Source organism: Canis lupus, chromosome 34 (genome assembly GCF_003254725.2).
Source record: "Canis lupus dingo isolate Sandy chromosome 34, ASM325472v2, whole genome shotgun sequence".
In the NCBI taxonomy this organism is placed as follows: domain Eukaryota; kingdom Metazoa; phylum Chordata; class Mammalia; order Carnivora; family Canidae; genus Canis; species Canis lupus.
The window spans coordinates 11116074-11137655 of NC_064276.1; the positions used below are offsets into that span (position 1 = coordinate 11116074).

The following is a 21582-nucleotide window of genomic DNA, read 5'->3' on the forward strand; positions in this document are numbered from 1 at the left end:
CCTTTGGGAGGATGGCAACCAGCAGGCCATCGGAGAGGTCTGTGCCAGGCAGGACAGTTTTCTGGAGGATCCCCATCTCCCATCGCCCCCTCGCCCACAAGGCACACGATACCCCCACCCCACCTCCACTCCCATGCTGCTGTGGTCGCCGGGAGATAATTCTGTAATACACTTTGTGAACTCTGACACGGATTAATGCTCTGGTCATTAGCATAACCGTATTATGATAAAACACCTAGTTTAAAACAAAACCATGGAAGTGGAGCACCTTGGGTATTTTACACGCAGAAACGAAAGGCTGAGCTCTAACAGGGGCAGCCTGGCAGGTGGACCAGAGCTTTCCAAGTCACAATCCTTCAAAAATCAGTTTTGCCTCAGAAATCACCTGAGTTTCACGTTGCTCCTAGACAGGAGCAAAGGTATCGTTGCAGCACCCAGCTGTGGGTGTGAGTTTGGGGGGCTGCTAGGGGCAGGAGGGTCACCTCTATGTCCACCTGACCTGCCTGGCCAGAGCCACAGACGGGAGGTGGCTGGGCAGACACACAGGAGGGAGGGACCAGGTCTGCTCCGGGCTAGACCCCTGCCCGTCTTGTGCGGTCGGAGTGGAAGAGGTTGGAGGGAAGGCCACCCCCATAAAGCTACGGGATTTTCAGAAATCTGGTGGATAGAGTGAGTCACCTCCAGGCAGGCAGGGCAGCACCGTGACACAGCTCATGACTCTGACTGTGGCTCTGGAAAAGGAACCGAATGCTCACACTTCCCCGCCGTCTTCCCTCACAAGGAGGGAGGAAACTGGCCACTCGGGGTCTGGCATCCACCCTGTCTCTGACCTCGCCATGTCCCCAGAGGCTCCGCGGGACGGGAGAAGTCAGAGAGGCATCTGCTTCTCGGTTTCCATGGGGAGCAGACCCACCCGATGTGCTGACATGGGTGCCATCCAGCCCAGGCCCTTGGTAGTCAGCAGGCACAGGCTCGCTGCAGAATGGGGTCCCCAGTGTCCTCGAGGACACTGAGCCCGGACCCTCACGCAGGCCTGGTGTCCAATCAAGAAGGCGTCTGGCTAAGTGCCAGGACTGCATAAGCACAAGCAAAGGAAACCCTGGGAATTGACTTTTCATCATGATTGACGGCCAGAATGGGTGCACGTGGTCGTGGTGGCTAAGCTGGAAGCTGACAAACCCGGCAGATAGGAAGATCCATGTTCCAGACTCTCTTAGGCTCACCATCACAGCAAGATAATGATGCTACTGGTCAAGGAGCAAATCCCCACGGACTTCCTTCACAGGCAATCACACCTCCCTTGCCTCCTCGGCCCCCAGCAGGGCCCCCAGACTCAGTCCGTCCTTCCCTCTACTCTAAATCCCCCTCACATGAAGCCCCACCTGGAAGCCCAGAGTCCTGGCTACCAGTCTCCAGGGCAGGTGCCCTTGCAGACTCCTCGGGGCAGGGAGTCCCAGATCCTGTGTTCCAAGTGGAACAAACGGGCCACGTCCCCACCCCACAGGCAGGGGGGTAGTGGAGTGGCCCTGAAACAACCTCCTGCCTCCTGCCTTCAAGCCCCAGCATGCCCCACGTGGACGCACCCATTTCCTGGCTCTGGGAGCCAGAGCCCGAGGCCTGCACTCTGGTACGTGGCAGTGCCCCTGACTGCTGACTTTGAAGAGTCAGCTGGCTTTGTCAAGGAGAAGCTCCTGTTTGCAGCAACCAGCAGTGCTCACTGCCCACAGACACTCGAGGGACGCTCTTGGGAAGGACGCCTTCCTCCCACTGCCCACGGGTACCCACAAGCTGAACCGACAGGCCACAGCAGCCTGGGCACCATCCCCTGCCCAGCTTGGGTCCCCCTGAGTTACAAGGAGCTTCACCAGGAAAGGAGCTATGAAGGCACGAACTCTGGGGGCTCCATTCAGAAATATCCAAACACCCCCAAGTGGCGCCTCCCCCGCAGAGAGCGCTCCCCCCGGCTCCAGGAGGCACAGACCCTCTGGGAGGCCCCACGAAGATGAGGACATTTCTTTCTCCTGAGTGTGGCTGGACATCACACTGACCCAGGGTGTGGCTGGCAGGCAAGGCCCCGTGGGTACAAGTGGCGTGGACAGCAGGCGGGACCCATGGGCCCAAGGGTGTGGACGGCAGGTGGGGCTCCAAGGGCACCAGGATGTGGACAGCAGCCTGCGTCTCACTGGGCTGGGGCTGCAGAATTTCTGGCACACGGATCTTCATCTGTCACCCGCCCCCGAAATCTCCCACCATTTCCCTACCTCACGCTGCTGAATTCAACCCCGCCCGCCACCCCACCTGCTTCCAGACCCACCTGGGAAAACCAGGCTGAGTGGTGCTGGGCCTCCCTGCGGCCCCCAGTCCGTGGTAGACGGGTGCCCTCATGAACCCCCGGCTGCCCCCAGGAGGGCATCCCCTGCTCTGCTTCAGCTCTGCTGATTCCTGAAATGGAGCCCAGCTCCTCCCAACACCGAGGTCTGGCTGTCCCTCCCTCGGGGGGTCCCTGAGTGCATTGATGGGAACATCATGCCCTGGTGGCAAGAATAAACGTCTAAAGATGTGCTACGATGTCAAATGCCACCTTGACACCTCCAGGCCCTGAGTGTGGGTCTCTGCCCAGGCTGCTCCCCGAGGCTGATGGTAACGGCTGTCAGGGTGTTGCCAGGATGTAGAATATTCAGATGAGCCCAGCCCACGCCCCCACCTGCCAGGCCCCATGTTCCTGTCACTGCCAAGCCTCCTCCTGCAGCCACTGCTGGGTCACGTCCCCCAGGGCAGCCTGTGTGGCCCCATGCGGCAGGCAGGGTCCTCCTGCTGTCCATCTCACCCATCTGGGGTTGGGAGTCGGGGCCAGGGGTTGGGCCGTCTGGCACATCTTAGGGTGGGACCACCCCCCCAATGGGGTGAAGAACCGATGACCAGAGCAGCTCCAGTGCCTGGCCCAGCAGAGTGCCTCTTGGATGTGCTGTCCCCTGGGGCCCTGGGCATTGGGATCCCTCCCCCTTCCTTCCAGGGAACCATCCAAACAGCTCTGGGTTCAAAGCCAAAGAAACCGAAAGGACTGGGAACTGAAGCCAGCGATGCCACAGATGGGCCTCAGAGGACGTCTCCTTCCCAGAAGCAAGCTCCCACCCCCCGCCCCCGACCGCAGAAGAGAGCTGACCCACACCCACCCTGCAAATGCCAAAACCAAGATGCATGGGGGCCAGGAGGAGGAGGAAGAGGAGGCTGGGAGAGCCCGCGGGACCCTGAGTGCCTGAGAAAGTCGTGGGACAGGGCTCCCTCCAGGTTCACCCACCAAGCCAGACTCGGCCCTCCGCCCACCCGCCACCAGGATGGCCTCGTTAAGGAGCCTTCTCTCCCCGGGCGCCCATCTGTGACACGTCGCCCGCAGCCTGGCTGGGCAGGGACCCTTTCTGCTCAAGCCTGTCATCACTGGAACAGAGGCTTTTTGTTGCTCTGGGCTTTCCAGCGCCGAGTGATCTTGCCCCATAGACCGAAGACGCCTGGCCGGTGTCCAGCGGGGGACAGAGGGATCTGTGTGTCGTGCTGGGTCAACGTCACAGCCCAGCCACGGCGGGAAAGTGGGACGGCCGTTCATAAAACTCAGGTCTTGTGTGAATGAGGTTTCTTTTTCCAAAGCAGCCAGCGTGTGGGTCCGTGCTGAGAGCCCGCCACCTGCCAGGGTCACAGTGTTGAGATTTAAGATGAAATTATGACAGAATCAGAAGCCAGGATAAATTCTTTTTTCTCTTACCCTCCTTTAATGAAGCTGAGTGGAATAATTGAGATCAAATCCTACCTTTCAAAAACGCATTTGGCTAAGAACAGTCTGTGCCAAGTGTCGGCCTGGAATAATCCCTTTGCTGACATTGTCAGCCCGTGAAAGACCGTCTCCCACAGAGGCGCCGACGTTGCCAGAAGCACAGCAGGGCACATGAGATGCCAGCTCTCTTTCTCTTCACTCTGAAAACCCAAGGGCTTGCAGGCAGAGCCACATCTGAAACCAGATTCATGTAAACCCTGTTGGCGGCAAAATAACTTCTTATGAGAGTAACAGTTCTGATCTCCAATGTGAAATAAAATCGGAAAGCTGAAATTAAAAATATAAAAGCCATAGTTTCATTATCAAATAAAATAAAATTAAACACCAAAAATTTCAGTTTGTAAGAAAGGCCTGGTGCCCACTCTCAGGGCCGCCCGCTCCTCACCGGGCCCGGATCCCAGCTGCACTGGGCTCGGCACCAGCGCAGAAACTCTCCGAAGGATGCTCCACCATCTCCGACTGTCAAAGCCCATCCACTCTGCTGCTTAGCGACATCCGGAGCCCAGTTCAGAGTGCCACCCTGGAGCCCCGCGCTCTGCCTTCTGTCGGGTCTCACGCTGTATTTCAGTGCTTCTGAACGATATCCCCATCGTTGGTGTCCTCGGCACTATCACTCACAGGTGCACTGCATTCTTGGTTATCAGTGTGATGATGGTCGGGCCTCACAGGTGACCATGCAAACCTAGGTTATCACCTCCATTCTTTTTTTCTTTAATATTTTTATTTATTCATGAGACAGACAGAGAAGCAGAGACACAGACAGAGGGAGAAGCAGGCTCTATGTGGGGACCCTGATGTGGGACTCCATCCCAGGACCCCAGGATCATGCCCTGAGCTGAAGGCAGATGCTCAATCACTGAGCCACACAGGTGCCTTATCACCTCCCTTGTTGATGGACTTTCCAATTTCTCCCAAACCCAAAACAAAAGTTCTCCTCCCTGAGATTTCTCCGATGCGTACCGGGAACATCATTCCCAGATCCCGGGGCATGTGTGTCCTCACTTCCTGGAGATCTGAAAGTTGCCCTGGGGGTGCTTGCCTCCATGACCTGTGTCACCTGTAGCCCCAACATTTGGCCTCGTCAGCCCCCCAGGGCTGAGGTGCATGGGGTCGGGGTGCTTCGAGGAGCGTCTCCGCCTTTCTTCTCATCCACATTCTCCGCACATAGCTTCCTCTCCTGTTCACACGCTGTGCCCGGTCTTTGTTTGCTTTCCTATAAGCCATGAGCACGTTCTTTATATCGTATGCATGACAATATGCTTTGTGACTATATTTTGCCCAATTTGTGGCTTGCATCATCCGTGGTTTACCGCAAGACTTTTTACAGCATTGTCTGACTGACGTGTATCAATTCTTTTCTGTAAGACTTGTGCTTTTAGTAGGCTTCACAAGAAATCCTTCTCCATCCCAAAGTCATAAAGATAATCACTCTTTTTTTTGAACTTTATGATCACACTTTCTACATTTAATCACTCACCTTCTTGCAGGGTTCTCTTATGGGGTAAAAAAGACATAAGACTGTGACCACCATCAAAACTCTCTCTCTTCCTCATGCTGACACGTTCAGTCTTTAATTCTTTTATTCCCCAGATCCTTACCGAGCATCTTCTAGGTGCTGGAACACATTGATAAACAGAATAAATACCACCCCCACCCCAACCCCGTCCCTGGGGGGCTGACCCTCCCACAGCAGAGGCTCCCAGCCTGACAGCATCACACGTAAGCCGAGACTGCAGGAAGATGCACAGAATTTGTCCCTTCTGCTGCAACCCACCACTAATGGAGGTGACGGCGTGAGGCCTACACACCAGCTACACGTGGGCCCTGGTTCTAAGTGGACGCCGCTGTGGCTTTAAGCCAATTCCTAAAGGAAAGGCAGCTGGTGGCAGAAGCAAACTGCCCAGTTATAGACAGCGGGTATCTGTGTGTGGGAGGCAGATGGCCTCTCAGAGAGGTGCTTGCAGAAGTACAGACGGGGTCAGGCGGCAGGAGGGTGGCTCTGAGGACATCCTTGACTTTGGTCCATTGGGGCCTCAGGAGGCAGGTCCCCTGGCAGCCGCTCCCCAGGAGTGGCCATGCAGCCCGGCTCCCCTGCAGTTTGTGACAGGGAAACCCTGGCTCCCATGGCACACTGGAGGGGCAGGTGGGACAGCCAGCATTGCAGGCACTCTGCACAGCCCCCGTGGGATGTCTCAGGCACCAAGAGTCCACTGGCAGGGCCAGCCCTGGCCTACCCCAGGCGGAGCCAGGACAGCACAGGCTCACCAGCATCCCCATAAGCGTCTCGCACGTCGACCCCTCAACCGCGCCTAGCCTGTCCTGACCCAGGTTTCTCAAGGCCACCAGTCATCAGCACCATCTTTGCCAAGCCCTCTCCCCAGGGACAAGCTACCTCGGACCTTGGGACATGTCCCCAGAGCCTTGGCTAAGGCAAGCAGGTCCCTGGGGGCGTTATGCAGCCTGTCCCACAGGGAGAAACCATTTGAAGGACAAACAAGTAAGAATTTGCAGCATCAATCAAACCATAGCACGTCCACAGATTTTATTTTTTTTTGAATCTCCTACTTTTAGAATCTGTCTTTACTACTGAGCTAAAAATATAAGTAAATAAAAGGATCCAGAGAAAAGGGTTTATGTTGAACCATAAGGAAGCCGTTACGTACAGCTTGAGGGACTGACAATGAAAGAAGAGGTATTTGCAAAAACTTGACAGGCTTCAACGTGCAAGTGTATTTGCCCACAGACCTTACGAGGGTTTCATGTCTTCGGATGGAACACAATTCTGAGAGAAGTCATTTCCAGACACACCTTCTGAGAAGCATTGGCCTCACCCTCTGTCAGGTTGCAGTTCCGTGTTTGATGCTGGATAAAGCGGGTGATACTCGGTTTAGCAGACTGTGCTCCTCAGGATCCCCGTGATGGGAGGTTACACCTCTGGACCCAGCCAAGTGGAAAAAGTCACCCCCTCCACCCCGGGCCCCCAGGCGGCTGGCCCCTCTGAGCCCCAACCCTGAAGTCAGGGTCCCTGACAAGCAGACACCTGCTCTACGTCTGGGCCTTTTGAATTTACTCGGCACCCTTATCCCAACTGCCCAGTATGGGTTTATACCAAGGAACCCACCTTTGCACTCACACCTCTTAAGCACAAAGTGGCTGCAGGAAACCCAGAAGCCACACAAGGAGGGTCCCTTGTCATCGTCCCGCGTGGTAGGGGGCCAGCACCAGCTCTTTGTGAGCACTTACAGAAGTGGCAGGTGTGTCTGTGAAGGACCCCCGGGGCTGAGTCCACCGGATGCTGCCCTGAGCCAGCCGCCTTAAGCAATCTCAGTTAGGACACTGGTACATCACGGGAACCCCACAGATCCAGAAGCAATGCTATGAACACCGGACGAGGGAAGCCCGGGTGGCTCAGCGGTTTAGCGTCTGTCTTCAGCCCAGCTCGTGATCCTGGAGTCCCGGGATCGAGTCCCACATCGGGCTCCCTGCATGGAGCCTGCTTCTCCCTCTGCCTGTGTCTCTGCCTCTCTCTCACTCTGTGTCTCTCATGAATAAACAAATAAAATCTTAAAAAAAAAAACACCAGACGACTTATCCTCAAATGACACTGCTTTTATCCTCAAATGACATCCAGCGTTTCCCCCATATTTCTCATTTAAAGATGAAAAGACAAAGTTTCATAGATCTTGCTGCCTCCTGAAGTCTGACTTGGGGTCAGCTGGTCTGCCGGGGGGACCCTGTGTCCCCACGGTCTGCATCACGTCCCCGCCCGCCCCCACTTATTTACTCAAGATACAAGCCCAGGACCACTCACTCCGTCATTTTCTCCATAAATCCCTTCTGACTACAATGAAAGAAGGAACAAGGCCTGGAGTAAGCCCTCCCATAGACTCCAGGGAGCAAGGGATGAATTTGGACTCAGAACTGAGTTGGCTCCGGGCTGCCGGGCTCCCCGTCCACAGAAGCACAGCATCCCTGCGGCTGTGAGATATGTGAGCTCACGTGTACTAAGGAGGGTAAGTCTCACCTTTAGAGACATGAAATGGACCACGAAGACATCCTCTGACAGAATAACAGCACCATGAAGAGCCCAGTGGGGTGGGCGTGCACCACCCTGCAAGCCCCAGCAACAGACCCTGAGAAGTCTCCCAAACCAAACAAAGGCCATGAGTCACACCCAAGGAAGACGGAGGAGGCCGCTCTGCAGGCACCGTGCATGAGCGATGCCCAGATGTCATGTTCAGGGGAGTGAAAGGGTTCGCCCTTCCCACGCAGGCACTGACACCACCCTACCCGCAGCCTCTCCAGCCCAGCTCTGGCCAAGACCCGTCATCAGGATGCCGTTCACGGTGGCTCTCCAGGCAGACTGTCTCATTAACCCCTTTATCCAGACGACAAACCCAGGCTGAGAAGGGGAAAGACCTTGTCCAGAGTTCCTGTTTTGGGAGATGAGGGTGCCTGTGCCCCACCCCCAACACACAGGCCACCCCGGAACTCCTCCTCACAGGGACTCTCCCACTTTGGGAACTTGCCCACCTCCCCACTAACTTCGTGCACTGAAGTCATGTCCCTGTGCACACACACCACGGATGTGCATCCAGAGAAGCGCAGTGTGTTTCACGTAGTAGCAAACTCACAGTCACAATGATGCCCGGAGGACATGCCATCCCAGTTGGACCCACATTACTATCTGTGAATGTGGAAGAAGCCATTGGTTCAAAGAGAGGGGGCAAACTGCCCAACAGGGTGCTCCCTCTGTCCTGGGGAAGTACCTGCACCTGGACGCCCTGTGGAGGACACAACATCAGCAGTTCCCCTCCCTCCTCCCCGTGACCTGTAGCTGAAACCACTGCCAGCATTTCACAAAATCCCATTTGCAACCGAGGGTACAGTTCTCCAAGCAGTGAAGCCAACTCCCTAACCTTCGTATTCACCATCCACGTCAAGGTCAGACTGCAGAGAACTCGGGAGGTGCACTTGCCCGCCCCAGCCCCCCTGTTGGCAGGAAGGCTGCTGGTTCCGGAAACAAATGCCATGCCCTTGCTAAGGCAGCTAGTGCTCAGCGAGGTGCCGTCATGTGCCCAACGCCATCCTGGGTGCTCCACCTGCGTTCACTCTCCCAACCTCGTGAGGACCCTCCTGACAGGTCCCACCCCACTTTACAGCCAAGGAGGGGACAGGAGGCAGAGGAGCAGAGCCCCTTCAGGCTCAGAGCAGAGCCTCTTTTCCACGGCGCCGGTCTACTGCCCTTCGTGTCATGGGATGGAAGTCATGCGGTGAAGAAAATTCGTGGCCTGGGCCAGCTTGTCCCAGCTGTGGGGACGGTGCTGGTCACAGTAGCTTTCTAGGGTAATCCTGTAAATTCGGAGCAAAGAGGAAAGGAAAATAAACATGGTCAGAAAACATCACCTATGTGAAGTTTTGTCTAAAAGGCCAACGGAGCCATGCTGTGGTGAGACATGTTTGCCAGTGGGATGGGATTGCACAACCGAACAGCTCACCAAGAATGCTGCTGCACAAGAAATGAGGCTCATTTGGGGTTATCAACCCATGTTCTAAATAGGGATCATTCTAAAAACTCATGATGAACAAAATATATACCATTTCCGTTTTAACCAAACACTGCAGGGGTCAAGGACCGCTCATCCGGTCGTGTCCTTCCCCAAACACAGATGCTAGCCTTCCCCTCCTTGCTCTAGGGACACACCCTCTCCACCGAGGCTCTGGTCAAGGAGCTGATAAAAGGCCTCTGATCCAGTAAGAGTTCTTGGTCTCATCCATTTAAGTGTTGAAAATATGTACAAGGATCCTCTCATGACCAACACCCTGAAGTGAAGAAGCCAAATCAGGTGATTTCCAGCGTCTGTTGGGAGAGACCAAGTACTCTTGTTCAGAATGGCTTCCGTGTTTGCAAAAGCAAGAACCACTTGTGCAAAGCAGATCCCCCTTGGGTCCTGGGCCACCGCAGCTGGGGCATCAGAGCACACGTGACGTGATGCTAAGAGGTACGAGTCCGCGTGTGTGGGTTCAGGTGCGATGGGGGAGCAGGTAAGCGCACCGGTGCGGTTCTGCACTCACGGACAGTTGAGTGTGCAGGCGAAAGCCAAGCATCCAGTGCTCCACAGCCCACCCAATCCACACCTGCTGTGCCCACTCACCTCTGAGGGTGAGGCATGTGATACCCCCTGGCTGTGTGAGAGGCTCTGCCCAGGAGCCTGCAGCCTACCACACCAGGAGGGGTGGGGAAGGAAGGGCACCAGGGGAGGGCACAGGGACAGGGGGCAGGGAGTAGCCTCCATCGACCTCCATGTGTGCACCACTTCCTGCAAACCCAGATGGGTCTGGCTCTGGGCTGGTGAGACATGCCCCCCCGGACACCGTCCCATGGCCACAGCTAGGGGGTATGGGAAGCCTGCCAGGCAGGCTGGGAAGGCTGTCTTTACTTGGGGAGCCATGTGTTTCTCTACCCGTCAGGAGGTGACGTTGCAGGAGGCTTGCACGGCCTGGCCACCGTGCCCTCCTCACAGGGACTCTCCTGCTTTAGGAACTTGCCCGCCTCCCGACTAAGCAAGATCTCTGCCTTTGCAAATTGGCAGAAATAATTTGACACAGCATTTTTCAAAGCCAACCAGAAAGAACAACGGTAAGCAGTTGTTTTTCATAAAAGATCACTCCTTTGAAAATCATTGTTTTCATATTTTGGGGGTTTCGATATTTTGGGAAGCAAAATTACACGTAAACATTTGTTCTGCAACCCCAAAGTGTGAAGAAAGATGTGCTGACATACTAAAATTGTGCTTCCACACCTCTGAACTTCAAAATTCTCTTAAATTTTGATAAAGACCCATGGAAGAGGTCACCATCTCAGAGCTCATTCTTGACTGAGGATCATTTTTTTGATGTCGAGGAGGATGGAACAGACAACATAGCTGAGAGACGTGCTGGGTGCTGAGGCTTTCCATGTCCAGGGCCTTTCCAACCTGTACTTCCAGGGTAGTCAAAATCTACATAAAATCTCTATAAAATGCCATCAGGTATTCAGATCCTTATTTGATGTCAAATGTCTGCGTATTTGAAGGAAGTGGTTTTATCTGGAACCCAAGTGCTATAAAAATAGGACCTCTGTGGGGAAGGCAGCCTGCAGAAGTGGATGGTCATGGGGCAACGTCCATCAGTCCCGAACTGATGCAGAAAGAAAGACTCTCTGCAAGGAGGTCAAAGCCTTCACCGGCCCCAGAGATGATCTGGGTCATTCAGTCAGTGTCTTGTGCCTTGATGTCCCTATCTATAAAACGGCCCTATTTCAATCACGTAGGGTGAAGTTCCTGACAAATTAAACTTCACACAGAATGCATACAGAACACACAGCACCCTGAGAACCATGCACGTGCCAGGGGTGAGGGTAACGGGATACCCCAGGCCTTACCACCCTGACTTTTGGGTCAAAACTGAAGAAGACGAGGAGGCAGAAATGCAGATGTCCAGGCAGAGGGAACAGCAGATGCCAGAGACCTGAGGCCACCTGCCCACAGGTTGGAAGGCCGCTTGGGGAGGGGTGCTGGAAGGGCTCCAGCTTTCTCTTTGATGGGGTGGGTGTTGCCAGAGAGCCAGGGGCCTGGTCCAGCCTGGTGACCTGGGGGAGGGACCCCCTGGCTGCAAGGCTCTGAAGGCCCACCTTAAGCAAGTCATTTTATTCTAGCTTTCACACTGGGGCTTGCTAATCCTGCAGCGATGCCTCCCACCGCCCCCGAGCTAGCTAACTCACCTCTCCCGTGCAAAGCACCCCATCCAGAGCCCACGCCCACCCCTCTTCTCTACAGCCACTACTCTCCAGCCCTAAGCACCCCGGCGGGTACCAGACAACCAGGGACAGCCCCACACCCACCAGCCACTGAAATTACTCACATTAGCCAATTCTAAGCCTGCTCACCTGCTTCCTCTGCTCCTCCCGTGGAAACCACAGTAAAGGGTCTTGCCACATTTTCCACCCGGTCCTGCTGCCTCCTGACAGACCCTAGTTGTTCCCATGTACACCCCCAAGCCCACGGCGCACATGCCTCCTGTTCCTAGGGAACTGTGAGCAAAATTGCATCCTTTGTGACATGTCCACATGTGTATGTGCTTACTGCACCACGTGAAAACTAATTCCAGGCACCCTTACAACACACTCGTAGGAAAGTGTACACTTAACACACTCCAAAGCAAAACTCCCACTGGAATTTTTAGCAATAGAAAAAACTCATTCCATAGTTCTGACGGGCAAGTAAACTTCCATGAATCACGAAGACGATTCTCTTTTTTTAAAACATTTTATTTATTTATTCATGAGAGACACAGAGAGAGAGAGAGAGAGAGAGGCAGAGACATAGGCAGAGGGAGAGGCAGGCTCCATGCAGGGAGCCCGATGTGGGACTCCAGGACCACACCCTGAGCCAAAGGCAGATGCTCAACCGCTGAGCCACCCAGGTGTCCCTCATGAAGACAATTCTTAAAGAGAAGCAGCAACAGGAATTCGCCCCACTGCTTACTAAGGCACATGATTCCAAAGGTACAGCAGTTAGAACAGTGCAGGGCCAGCAGGAAGAAATAAACCAATGGGATAAAATAGAGCATCCAGAAATAGCTTCATAAATCCTTGTGCTCATGCCTGAAGCAAAGCCACAAGCTGGGGAGGGGGTGATAGATGGTGTTGAGAATACGGGGTCACAGTGTAGAGAAGAAAACTGCACAGATTAAATACAACAGGTAAGGCAGGAGGAAAAATAAGGATTAGGAGAAAAATGGAGCCCTCGCCTTCTTTGTGAATCTGTAGATAGCTAAAATTCAACAAACACCAAAACACACAGCCCCACACCAGCAAGCAGGCACCTTGTGTTCTCAGCCCCCCTGGAAAAGCGGACACTCCGCCGTCCGGAGTGAGAACAAGGAGCCATGCAGAAGTGCTTCCCAGAGCCTGGCCAGCCACGCTGTGCACCAGGGTCTGCATTCCAGAAGATTCCTGGAGAACCATGGGGGTTTGCCTTAGAGGTTTAAGGGCCCAGCTGGTACTTTCTCTAAAGCAAGGCACTAACTCCTAGAGACAATGAAAGTCTTCTTCCTGTTGCTGAAAGACAACTGCTTATAACTCCTTGCCCAAGACCAACTTCTCCTAGGGAAGCTTCCAGAACACTCTATGACTTCTAGAATATTCCATCACAGCACTAAAATTGAAGTGAAGAAAGTATGAAGCAGTGCAAGCCAACCAACTTCCCCTGGATCCACTGTCCAGGCCCTCCACTCGTCACTTCTACTCTCCAGGGGGACCCACCCTTCTGGGCCCTCCACTCCTCACTCCTGCTCTCCTGGCTGCTCTCTGCCTTTGTCGGTCTTTTGGGTTCTCCACAGATCTGCTTGTTGAGAAGGAGTGGGGAACCCCTCCCCTTGCAGCCCATCCTTCTTTGCTCTCACCCTGAATAGCTCTTCACACTGTCCCACTGTCCTAGCTGGGTTCTTCAGAGCAATTGGCAACTGAATGTTCACAGATCAGCAGTGTATTGATGGCCACGCAGGCAATGGAGGCAGCCCCCACCTCTGTCTGCCAGCAAATAAGATCCACGGTAGTCCCCAAGGTCTATCTTGTCATCACGCACAGCTGAGTGTAGGCACTGGGCTAGTTGCCTTCTAGATTTCATAACCCCGGTTCAGAGGAGACGTCCCCGCCCCAGGCCACCATGAGGCTTAGAAAGGGCTTTGGGACCAAACCCTGCTCTTTCCCTTTCTGTATCGATGAGGCTGTGTAAGATGATGTGGACCCCTGCTGAAACACCGGCCCCCCCTCTGGTTCCCCAGCCTTTCCCTTCCCATCAAAACACAGAAGGGCCCTCAGCAAGGTGACACTTCACATCAGCCAGGTTATCAGAGGGTCGACCACCTCCTGACCAGCTGCCCGAGCAGGGACAAGGCAGAGGAGCCTCACAGGGCACGGATGTCCTCAGGACCCCAGGACCAGGCAGTCCCACAGCACCGTCTGGTCTTCCCCTAACCCCAGAGCGATGCACAAAGAGTTTGGGCTACTTCCTCATGATTTCAGGCAACCGCGGGTGAGCCAAGGGCCTGCTGGGTTGTGTCCAAGCCGTCCTTCCTCACCCATGCCCACTGCCTACTGGTGGCCCCACTTCCTGCCTGTCAGGGCCACAAAATCTAGCTGTTCTCGCTACATACAGCTGGTGGCAAATGTTTGAAATTCATAAATTTGGATAAGGGTCCTATTTCACTTTTGTCCAAGTTAATACTGCGCCACACATTAGCCATCCTCAAATGTCTCCCCTTGATGCAGGGGAGGAAGTCCATGAGCCGGAGTAACGGCCCCGGGAATCCTCCGACTCCCGCCGGGCGAGAACACCGGGTCCCGGGCGCAGCTGGCTCGGTGCACCCCCTCCCGCCGGCCCCAGCATCTGGGCGGCCCCGGGAATCGCATCGCGGTGGACCCCGGCCCGGAGCTCGCAGCCAGCCCAGCCGCGCCCAGGGAGCACCTCCTTCCCCTTCCGCCCTGCCCTCCGCGCGCCCGAGGTGAGGTCCCAGCCGGAACAGGCACCGCGCGAACGCGGCATTTCGGGGGGAGCCCCCGCTCGTGTCCCTCGGGATCCCGGCCCTCTGAGCTGGAGGGGGCGGCCTGGCGGCCTCGCTGCGCCGCCGACCGGCCCCCGCCCGAGGGTCCCGGCGCTCCCGCCACTGCGGGCCCGTGGCCGGCGCCCCCGGGGGGCCGAGGTCAGGCGCCGGGCGCGGGGCGGGGGGCGGGGCTAGCCGCGGGGGGCGCGGGGGCGGGGCCAGCCGCGCGGGCTGCGGGGGGCGGGCTCTGCCGACGCCCCGCCCCCGGGAGCCCCGCCCCCGGCCGCCCCGCCCCCGGCCGCCCCGGCCTCGCCCCGCGGCGCCCCCCGCCCGGCCGCCCCGCCCCGCCCCTCGCGTCACGCCGCCGGCCTCCCGCGCCTGCGCGCCCGCCCGCCCGCCCGGCCCCCCCCCGCCCGCCCCCCGCCCGGCCGCCGCGCATCCTCGGCCCGCGCCCCGCGCCCCGCGCCGGCTCCGCGCCCCGCTCCGCACCCGCTCTGCGCCCCGCGCCGCGCTTCCTGCGGCGGGCGGCGGCCATGAGGCTGCGGGCGCGCGGTCCCCGGGCCTTCCCCGCCTCCAGCGCCGCGGCCAGCGTGGGGGCCGGCGACGCGCGGCGACGGGCGCCCCCGGGGCGGAACCCCTTCGTGCACGAGCTGCGCCTCAGCGCCCTGCGGAAGGCCCAGGTGGGTGCCCGCCCGAGCCCGGGCCGCCGGGGGGCGGGGGGGATGCGCGTCCGGGGAGGGACCTCGCGGGCCCGGCCCCGCGGCCGCCCGGCTGCCCCCCGCGCCCTGCGACCCCCGCCGCCCCGTCCCGCCCCGCCCCGCCCCCTGGTTCCCGCCCCGATCCCCGGATCTCCGCGCCCGCTTCCCCGTTCCCGCCGCGAGGTGCCGGCGCGGCCGCCCTGGATGTGACCGGGACCCTGGAGCTTCCTGCGTGGGGACCTCGTTGGGCACTTGAGGCAGGGCCGGCGGCGGCGGGGCGAGCCCTGCGAGGTCCTCTGAAGGTGGCGGCAGGATTTCCGCCTCTGTTTGCAAGTTGTGTTCTGGGGAGCGAGCAGGGGAAGCTCCCTCGGGGTCAGTCTGTAACGGAATCGATTTTACGCATCCCTGGTTCCAGCGAGAGAGGCGACGGTGTGCAGTTGGTTTCCATCACGTTTTATCTGTGGAGTCCCCTGGTCCTGGCTGAGGGATGGACGCCTGCGGGAAGCAGCGGGGCCCCACGCTCGTCCTTTCTCTTTACACAGCTTCTAGTGCTTCCAGGGGGGATCCATTTCCTGGCTTAGTAGGATCCATTCCCTGAGCTGGTGGGACCCAATCCCTGAGCTGGTGGGATACATTCCCTGGCCTAGTAGGATCCATTCTCTGAGCTGGTGGGAGCCATTCCCTGGCCTGGTGGGATCCATTCCCTGAGCTGAAGGGATCTATTCCCTGAGCTGGTGGGATCCGTTCCCTGGCCTGGTGGGATCCATTCCCTGAGCTGGTGGGACCCAATCCCTGAGCTGGTGGGATACATTCCCTGGCCTAGTAGGATCCATTCTCTGAGCTGGTGGGATCCATTCCCTGGCCTGGTGGGATCCATTCCCTGAGCTGGTGGGACCCATTCCCTGGCCTAGTAGGATCCATTCCCTGAGCTGGTGGGAGCCATTCCCTGGCCTGGTGGGAGCCATTCCCTGGCCTGGTGGGATCCATTCCCTGAGCTGGTGGGATCCGTCCCCTGGCCTGGTGGGATCCATTCCCTGAGCTGGTGGGACCCATTCCCTGGCCTGGTGGGATCCATTCCCTGGCCTGGTGGGATCCATTCCCTGAGCTGGTTTGATCCATTCCCTGGCCTGGTGGGATCCATTCCCTGAGCTGGTGGGACCCATTCCCTGGCCTGGTGGGATCCATTCCCTGAGCTGGTGGGACCCACTCCCTGGCCTAGTAGGATCCATTCCCTGAGCTGGTGGGAGCCATTCCCTGGCCTGGTGGGATCCATTCCCTGAGCTGGTGGGACCTGTTCCCTGAGCTGATGGGACCCATTCCCTGAGCCGGTGGGACCCATTCCCTGGCCTGGTGGGATCCATTCCCTGGCGTTCGAGTAAATCCCCAGCAGTGCTGGGGATATTCCTGCTCTCTGGTTGTACATTGTGTTTGCATTTCTGTATGATTGCTCACAACACAGCCTTTCTTTTAACTCCAGAACTGTAATAAAAGCAGGTACAATTTTAGGACTTTAACAGTTGTCCAGTTGGTGGAGAACATATTTCCAAGTGTGACAAAACATTTTGGGGTGACACTGAGATTTTTCTTTAATGCATAAAGTTATCTTTCTGAAATAATATTACAGTGAAAAGTTCTTGAAATCTGATGTTGTTGTCCTGGGTTTTGTGCTTTTTCTTGAAGCATCTTGTAGGTTGGCTTGGTTGTCACTGTGGGAAAGGGCGGGCACCAGACTGAGGATGGAGGGAGAGAGGGGAAGAGTGTTGTCCCCATCCCTGTCTGGAGACAGACACCATGTGCCCACCTGTGTGGTTGGCCGGCACCTCCCCCTGCTGTGTTCCTGCCAGGTGCTGTATCCAGCTTGTGAGGGGCTAAGAGCACTGCCTCTGGGCTCCTGAATGGGCCCCCACCAGCCCCCACCCCGTCACTCCTGTGGTCTACTCACTGCTCTGAACCCTCTGAGGCTGATCCTGTGGCCGAGCCCCGACTCTTCCAGGCGGCTTCCAAGGCCCCACCCCACCTCCAGGCTTGTCACCCTTGGCACTGGCTGCTGCAGTGCTGTCTTCCTGCCTCTGCCTTCTTGCTCTTGGCCTCTCTACCCCTCATTCAGGTCTTGGGTGAATTATCGCCTCCAGGAGGAAGCCTCCTCCTCCCTGGAGGGCCACCTCTGCATCCCTGTCACATTTGCAGCTCCCCTGCCGCATTACTGTGGATGGATGGAGGCCAGATCTGTCCTGCCCCAAACTGTGTGCTCATTGTCCGAGTGGGGTCCACTGTAGAGACTTAGCTAGTTGTTGAGTGAATAAACATGCAAAAGGGACAGATGTCCGAGCAGAGCCAGAAATCCCCAGCACCTCCTCGGGCAGGGGACACAGGGTTATAGATTAGGGAGCAGCTCCTGTGGACTGTTCTTCAGCGGGAGGCGGAGATTCTGGTTTTAGATGTTTGAGGGCAGCTTCTGGAAGACATTCAGGAAAAGGACAGGTGGGTGGAATGTTTTAGCCTCTCAGAAGGGGAAGGATACTTTGTGTACACGTTGTTGCCTCTTTCAGAGGCCTGTCAGATACTCATCAGACTAATTGTGATGTATTTATATGCTCCTAACGGACCTGTGGTTTCTGCTCAGAAACCTGCAGTGTGTGGTCCGGGATATGTAGCTTGTAAACGCTAAGTTCCAAGTTCCAAGTTCCGCTCTGCAGGAAAGTTTGGCTTTTCACAAGCAGTCCTCTGTGAAGCTCTTTACTACACTCCGTTAAGGTTTCCACTGAGGGAGCTCGCCTTCTTCCCCAGATCTACAAACGGGTCCAGCGATGACTGAGACTCCCAAGGGCTGTGCAGAAGCTCACCTGAATTCCGAGTTGGGATACACCAGTGAGGGTGCCTACGTTCACCTGTTAGCTTCTGCTGCTGGGGAGGAGCTGCCTTGTGTCCACAGATTAATGACCAGTCCATCTGTCTTTTAACTGCAGATTTAGCAAGGAGCTTAAGCATCTCTTTGGCCAGAAGATAACTTGTGAAGATCTGAAAAACGGAAGAATATAACATTGGGTAGTCATGTGGTAGTTTGCTGTTCTTGGAGTCATAAAGTGGTTCCTGTCACCGGGGCTTTTTGGGTACTTCGGTTGGAACCCCGGGTATGAATACATCCCACTTGCAGCTCAGATAGTTCCCCATTCCTGAACTCCCAGTGACTAGTGCCAGAGAGAATTTCCTTCCTGGAAAGTAGTCTAGCTTCCTGCACACGTTGGAAGTGAGTCCTCTGTGGGAGACACTGCTAAGTGCTCCCCTTTCCTGGTTAAGCCCACAGAGAGGATTACTGTGAAGGTTGAATGCAGGGACAGGCTCCAGCCCAGCAGACCTGCAAAGTGGCCTCTGTGCGGTGTAATCACCCAGAAATGAATGATCTTTTTCTCTGAGTTCCTGTCCAAATGTGTGAGTTTTGATTGGAAAAAAAAAAAAAAAAAAGTGAGGGCGCCCCCAGTTTCAGCCTGGATGCTGAGTCAGGTGTGGCCCTTCTAGAACTGGGACTCCCACACCTACATACTTCCACCCACCCACCCCTCCCCGCCGCCCCCACTCCTCTGACCTGCCAGCTCCTGGGCTCCCACTCCGACCCTCCTACTGCTCCTTGGATCAGGTACTTCATGCATGATGATCAAGCCCGGCACGCTGCCAAGGGGTGGGAGGGAGGGGTACATGGGGAGATGACTGGAAGGGTCTGGTGGCAGTAGAAACCGGGGGTGGGGGATGTGGGGAGGATTTCCAGGAGATCATGTGTCCCACGGAAAGACAGGGCTGGCTGCAGCAGGGCCACCTTTCAACAAGGCAACCTGGGAGCCTGCTGGTACCACTTCTGTTGGTGCGCCTGTAGCCCAGTGGGTTCAAGGTCATGTGTCATGAGGTGAGGAGACTTAGGTCCAGGGACTCTGCAGCCCCCAGGTCCCTGGGCAGGCTCAAGGCAGGTGAGCTCAGGTCCCTGGGTGGGCTCGGGGCAGGTGAGCCCAGGCGCCCAGGCAGGCTCAGGGCAGGTGAGACTTCAGGGGACTAGCTTTTTCCTCTAACACACCAAGAACATCCTGTGTTCAGGTACACACATAAAACTTACATGTGGCTGATGTCAAGGAGTAGGGAAGGGGGGTCAGGGTTGGAAAGACTTGACTTTACATACTCTGTGCTCTTACGTCCTGGAATATGGATTTTTAATGGGTACGTCTCTACACAGGTCTGGTGTACGTGTGTCTATACACACATTCTTGTGTTTTATTTCTTTTGATTTCTCTTGGTATGGAGCAAAGCACTGCCAGTCTTATTTTACAAAATCAGGATTTTGTCCCTGGAAGTGGCCACTCAGGAGCCCTGTTGCAGGAGCTGGGCATTTGCCCTGCTCTTGTCCCCACAGGCATCCATGCACTGCGGGCACGGCACACATGTTGGAGAAAGTCCACGGAGGCACCCTGCGCTCTTTCTGCTCCTATGGATCTGATCAAGGCTCCCACACATCATGATTCACAGAGCCTCACGCCCGCCCGACCAGAGACCCGTGCCTTACTGACCACTTTGCTGTCACCTTCCTGCCCTGGGGCCTTCACCCAGCCCAGGAGGACAAAATGCCAGGTCTCATGGGTTTACCATGATGTGTCAGGGTGACCCTGACCCTTCTTGGGTTCTTGTTTCTCACATTTCTAGTGTTTGATAAACCTGGAGGAAGGTTGTGAATATTTTGAAGATGAGCCCAGAGTAGAGCGTGTGTCTACGTGTGATTGCAGTGTTGTCCTTCTCAAGCCCGGTCTCCATGCTGCAGCCCTGTGTGCCACGTTTTGCAGTATTATAACTAATTGGCTTGTTCCTGGTGTTTGCCCCACGCTCCAGCCTCACAAGCTTAGGCGTTTTCAAGCTTGTTAAATGCTGTCCCTAAATATGCACACGGCAACGCTCCCAGCGGCTCTCAGGCCAGGCGCTACACCGCCAGCCTCTTGGATTTGCTGACGCTCCCCAAAGCTGCCACAGAGGGTCCTGGGTGGAACCCCTGGCATCCTTCATGCTTATGTCAGGGATGTGCTGCAGATGCCTGTACTTTACTCTCAGTCATATTTTGATTGATTTTTCTCTAAAAAAAACTACTTGTGATGTGAAATCTTTTTTAAAAACATCTTTCACTATTGTAAACCCTGAGGAAGGGGACGCAGAGGTGGCTCACACGGGGTTCCTGAGGTCTGGAGGTGGGGCCCTGCTGCTTCATGCAGAGCACATCCAGGAGCGACCTTGGTGCTGACGACAGCCAGGAGGCCATGGCTGAGGGTCTGGTTTGGGTCAGGCCCTGAATGGTGCTGCATACAGGGCCAACAGCTGAGCAGAACGCCTCCCTGGAGTGGTAGGTCTTTTCTACCAGTAGGAAGGATGCTCCAGGGAGCCCCCTGCACCTGGGGGGATGGAGCCAGGATGCTCCGGGGAGCCCCCTGCACCTGGGGAAGTACAGAATATACTTTTGGATCCTCCTGCAGCTGGAGGGGACTCTCAGATGGGTGCTAGAGACAGGAAATGGTTAGGGGGCTCCCTATAGTTGGGGGGCAGGACCTGGATGTTCCCTGGAGCTTCCCACAGGTGGGGGTCTGGAGCCAGAGTTTTAGTGAAGCCAGCAGTTGGTGGGGTTGGGCCAGGATGCTCCAGAGGTGCTCCATCTGAGAGCAGAGTGGAGTAGGAGGTGTGCAGGTGGGAGTGTCTGCAGCTGGAGAGCCCCCCTCCCCCACCCCGCTGGACCCCACAGGCGCTTTGCTGTATTTGCTCAACAAATGGACACAGCTGGAAATGCTAAAGCACTTGAATTTCAAGATTCTTCTACTCTGCAGCCAAAGGCCCTGGAGTTAAGGGATTTCCTAGGGCCACAAAGCAGGGGGGTGGGGGAGGGCCCATGCTTCTCAGGTCTGTCTGAGGAGGGGAGGAAGTTCTTGTTGGGGTTCTCCTAATCCCCTGCCGAAGAGGCCAATGAAAGTAAACTGCTGCCCGCTACCCTGTGCCCACTTTCTGTGCTAGAACGCAGCCCAACCTGAGACGATTAAAATGTGAAGCAATATGCCATTTGGAGGAGGGAGCAAGCCCTGAGCCCCAGGGGCAGGGACCTGCTCTGTCCTGGGCCGTGGCCAGGGACTCCTAGCAGCCCAGGAGCAAACAGAGGAGCTCACAGCCCTCTGGTGCTCCCCTGAGCACAGCGACTCCAGGCATCCCTCCAGGTGTGGGTCCCTCCAGGTCCAGGTCCCTCCACGTCCAGGTGTGGGTCCCTCCACGTGCAGAGCTGGCACCCCTGGCCTTCTGAGCCTGGTGCTGCGACTGGGCATGATTTGCTCAGTGGACCAGGATGGTGCGGCGTCTGCATGGTCTGTGACCTTTCCCTGCTCTCATTTCTTCCATTTCTTACCCCCTGGGGTGGGGATGTTCTCAAGAAAAAGTCAGTGCCTCCTGTCCCAGCCCCTCAGCTGGGTG

The 21582-nt window shown here is 56.4% G+C and overlaps 1 protein-coding gene across 1 annotated transcript in view; it reads left to right on the forward strand.

Moving 5' to 3' along the window:
• Positions 1-14928: 14928 nt before the first annotated feature.
• Positions 14929-21582, forward strand: part of LPCAT1 (lysophosphatidylcholine acyltransferase 1) — a 46394-nt gene continuing 39740 nt past the window's right edge. Inside the window, exon 1 of the mRNA XM_025451205.3 lies at positions 14929-15090. Within this exon, the coding sequence (XP_025306990.1) occupies positions 14944-15090 (147 nt within the window). The 5' untranslated portion in view covers positions 14929-14943. The remainder of the gene's footprint in view (positions 15091-21582) is intronic.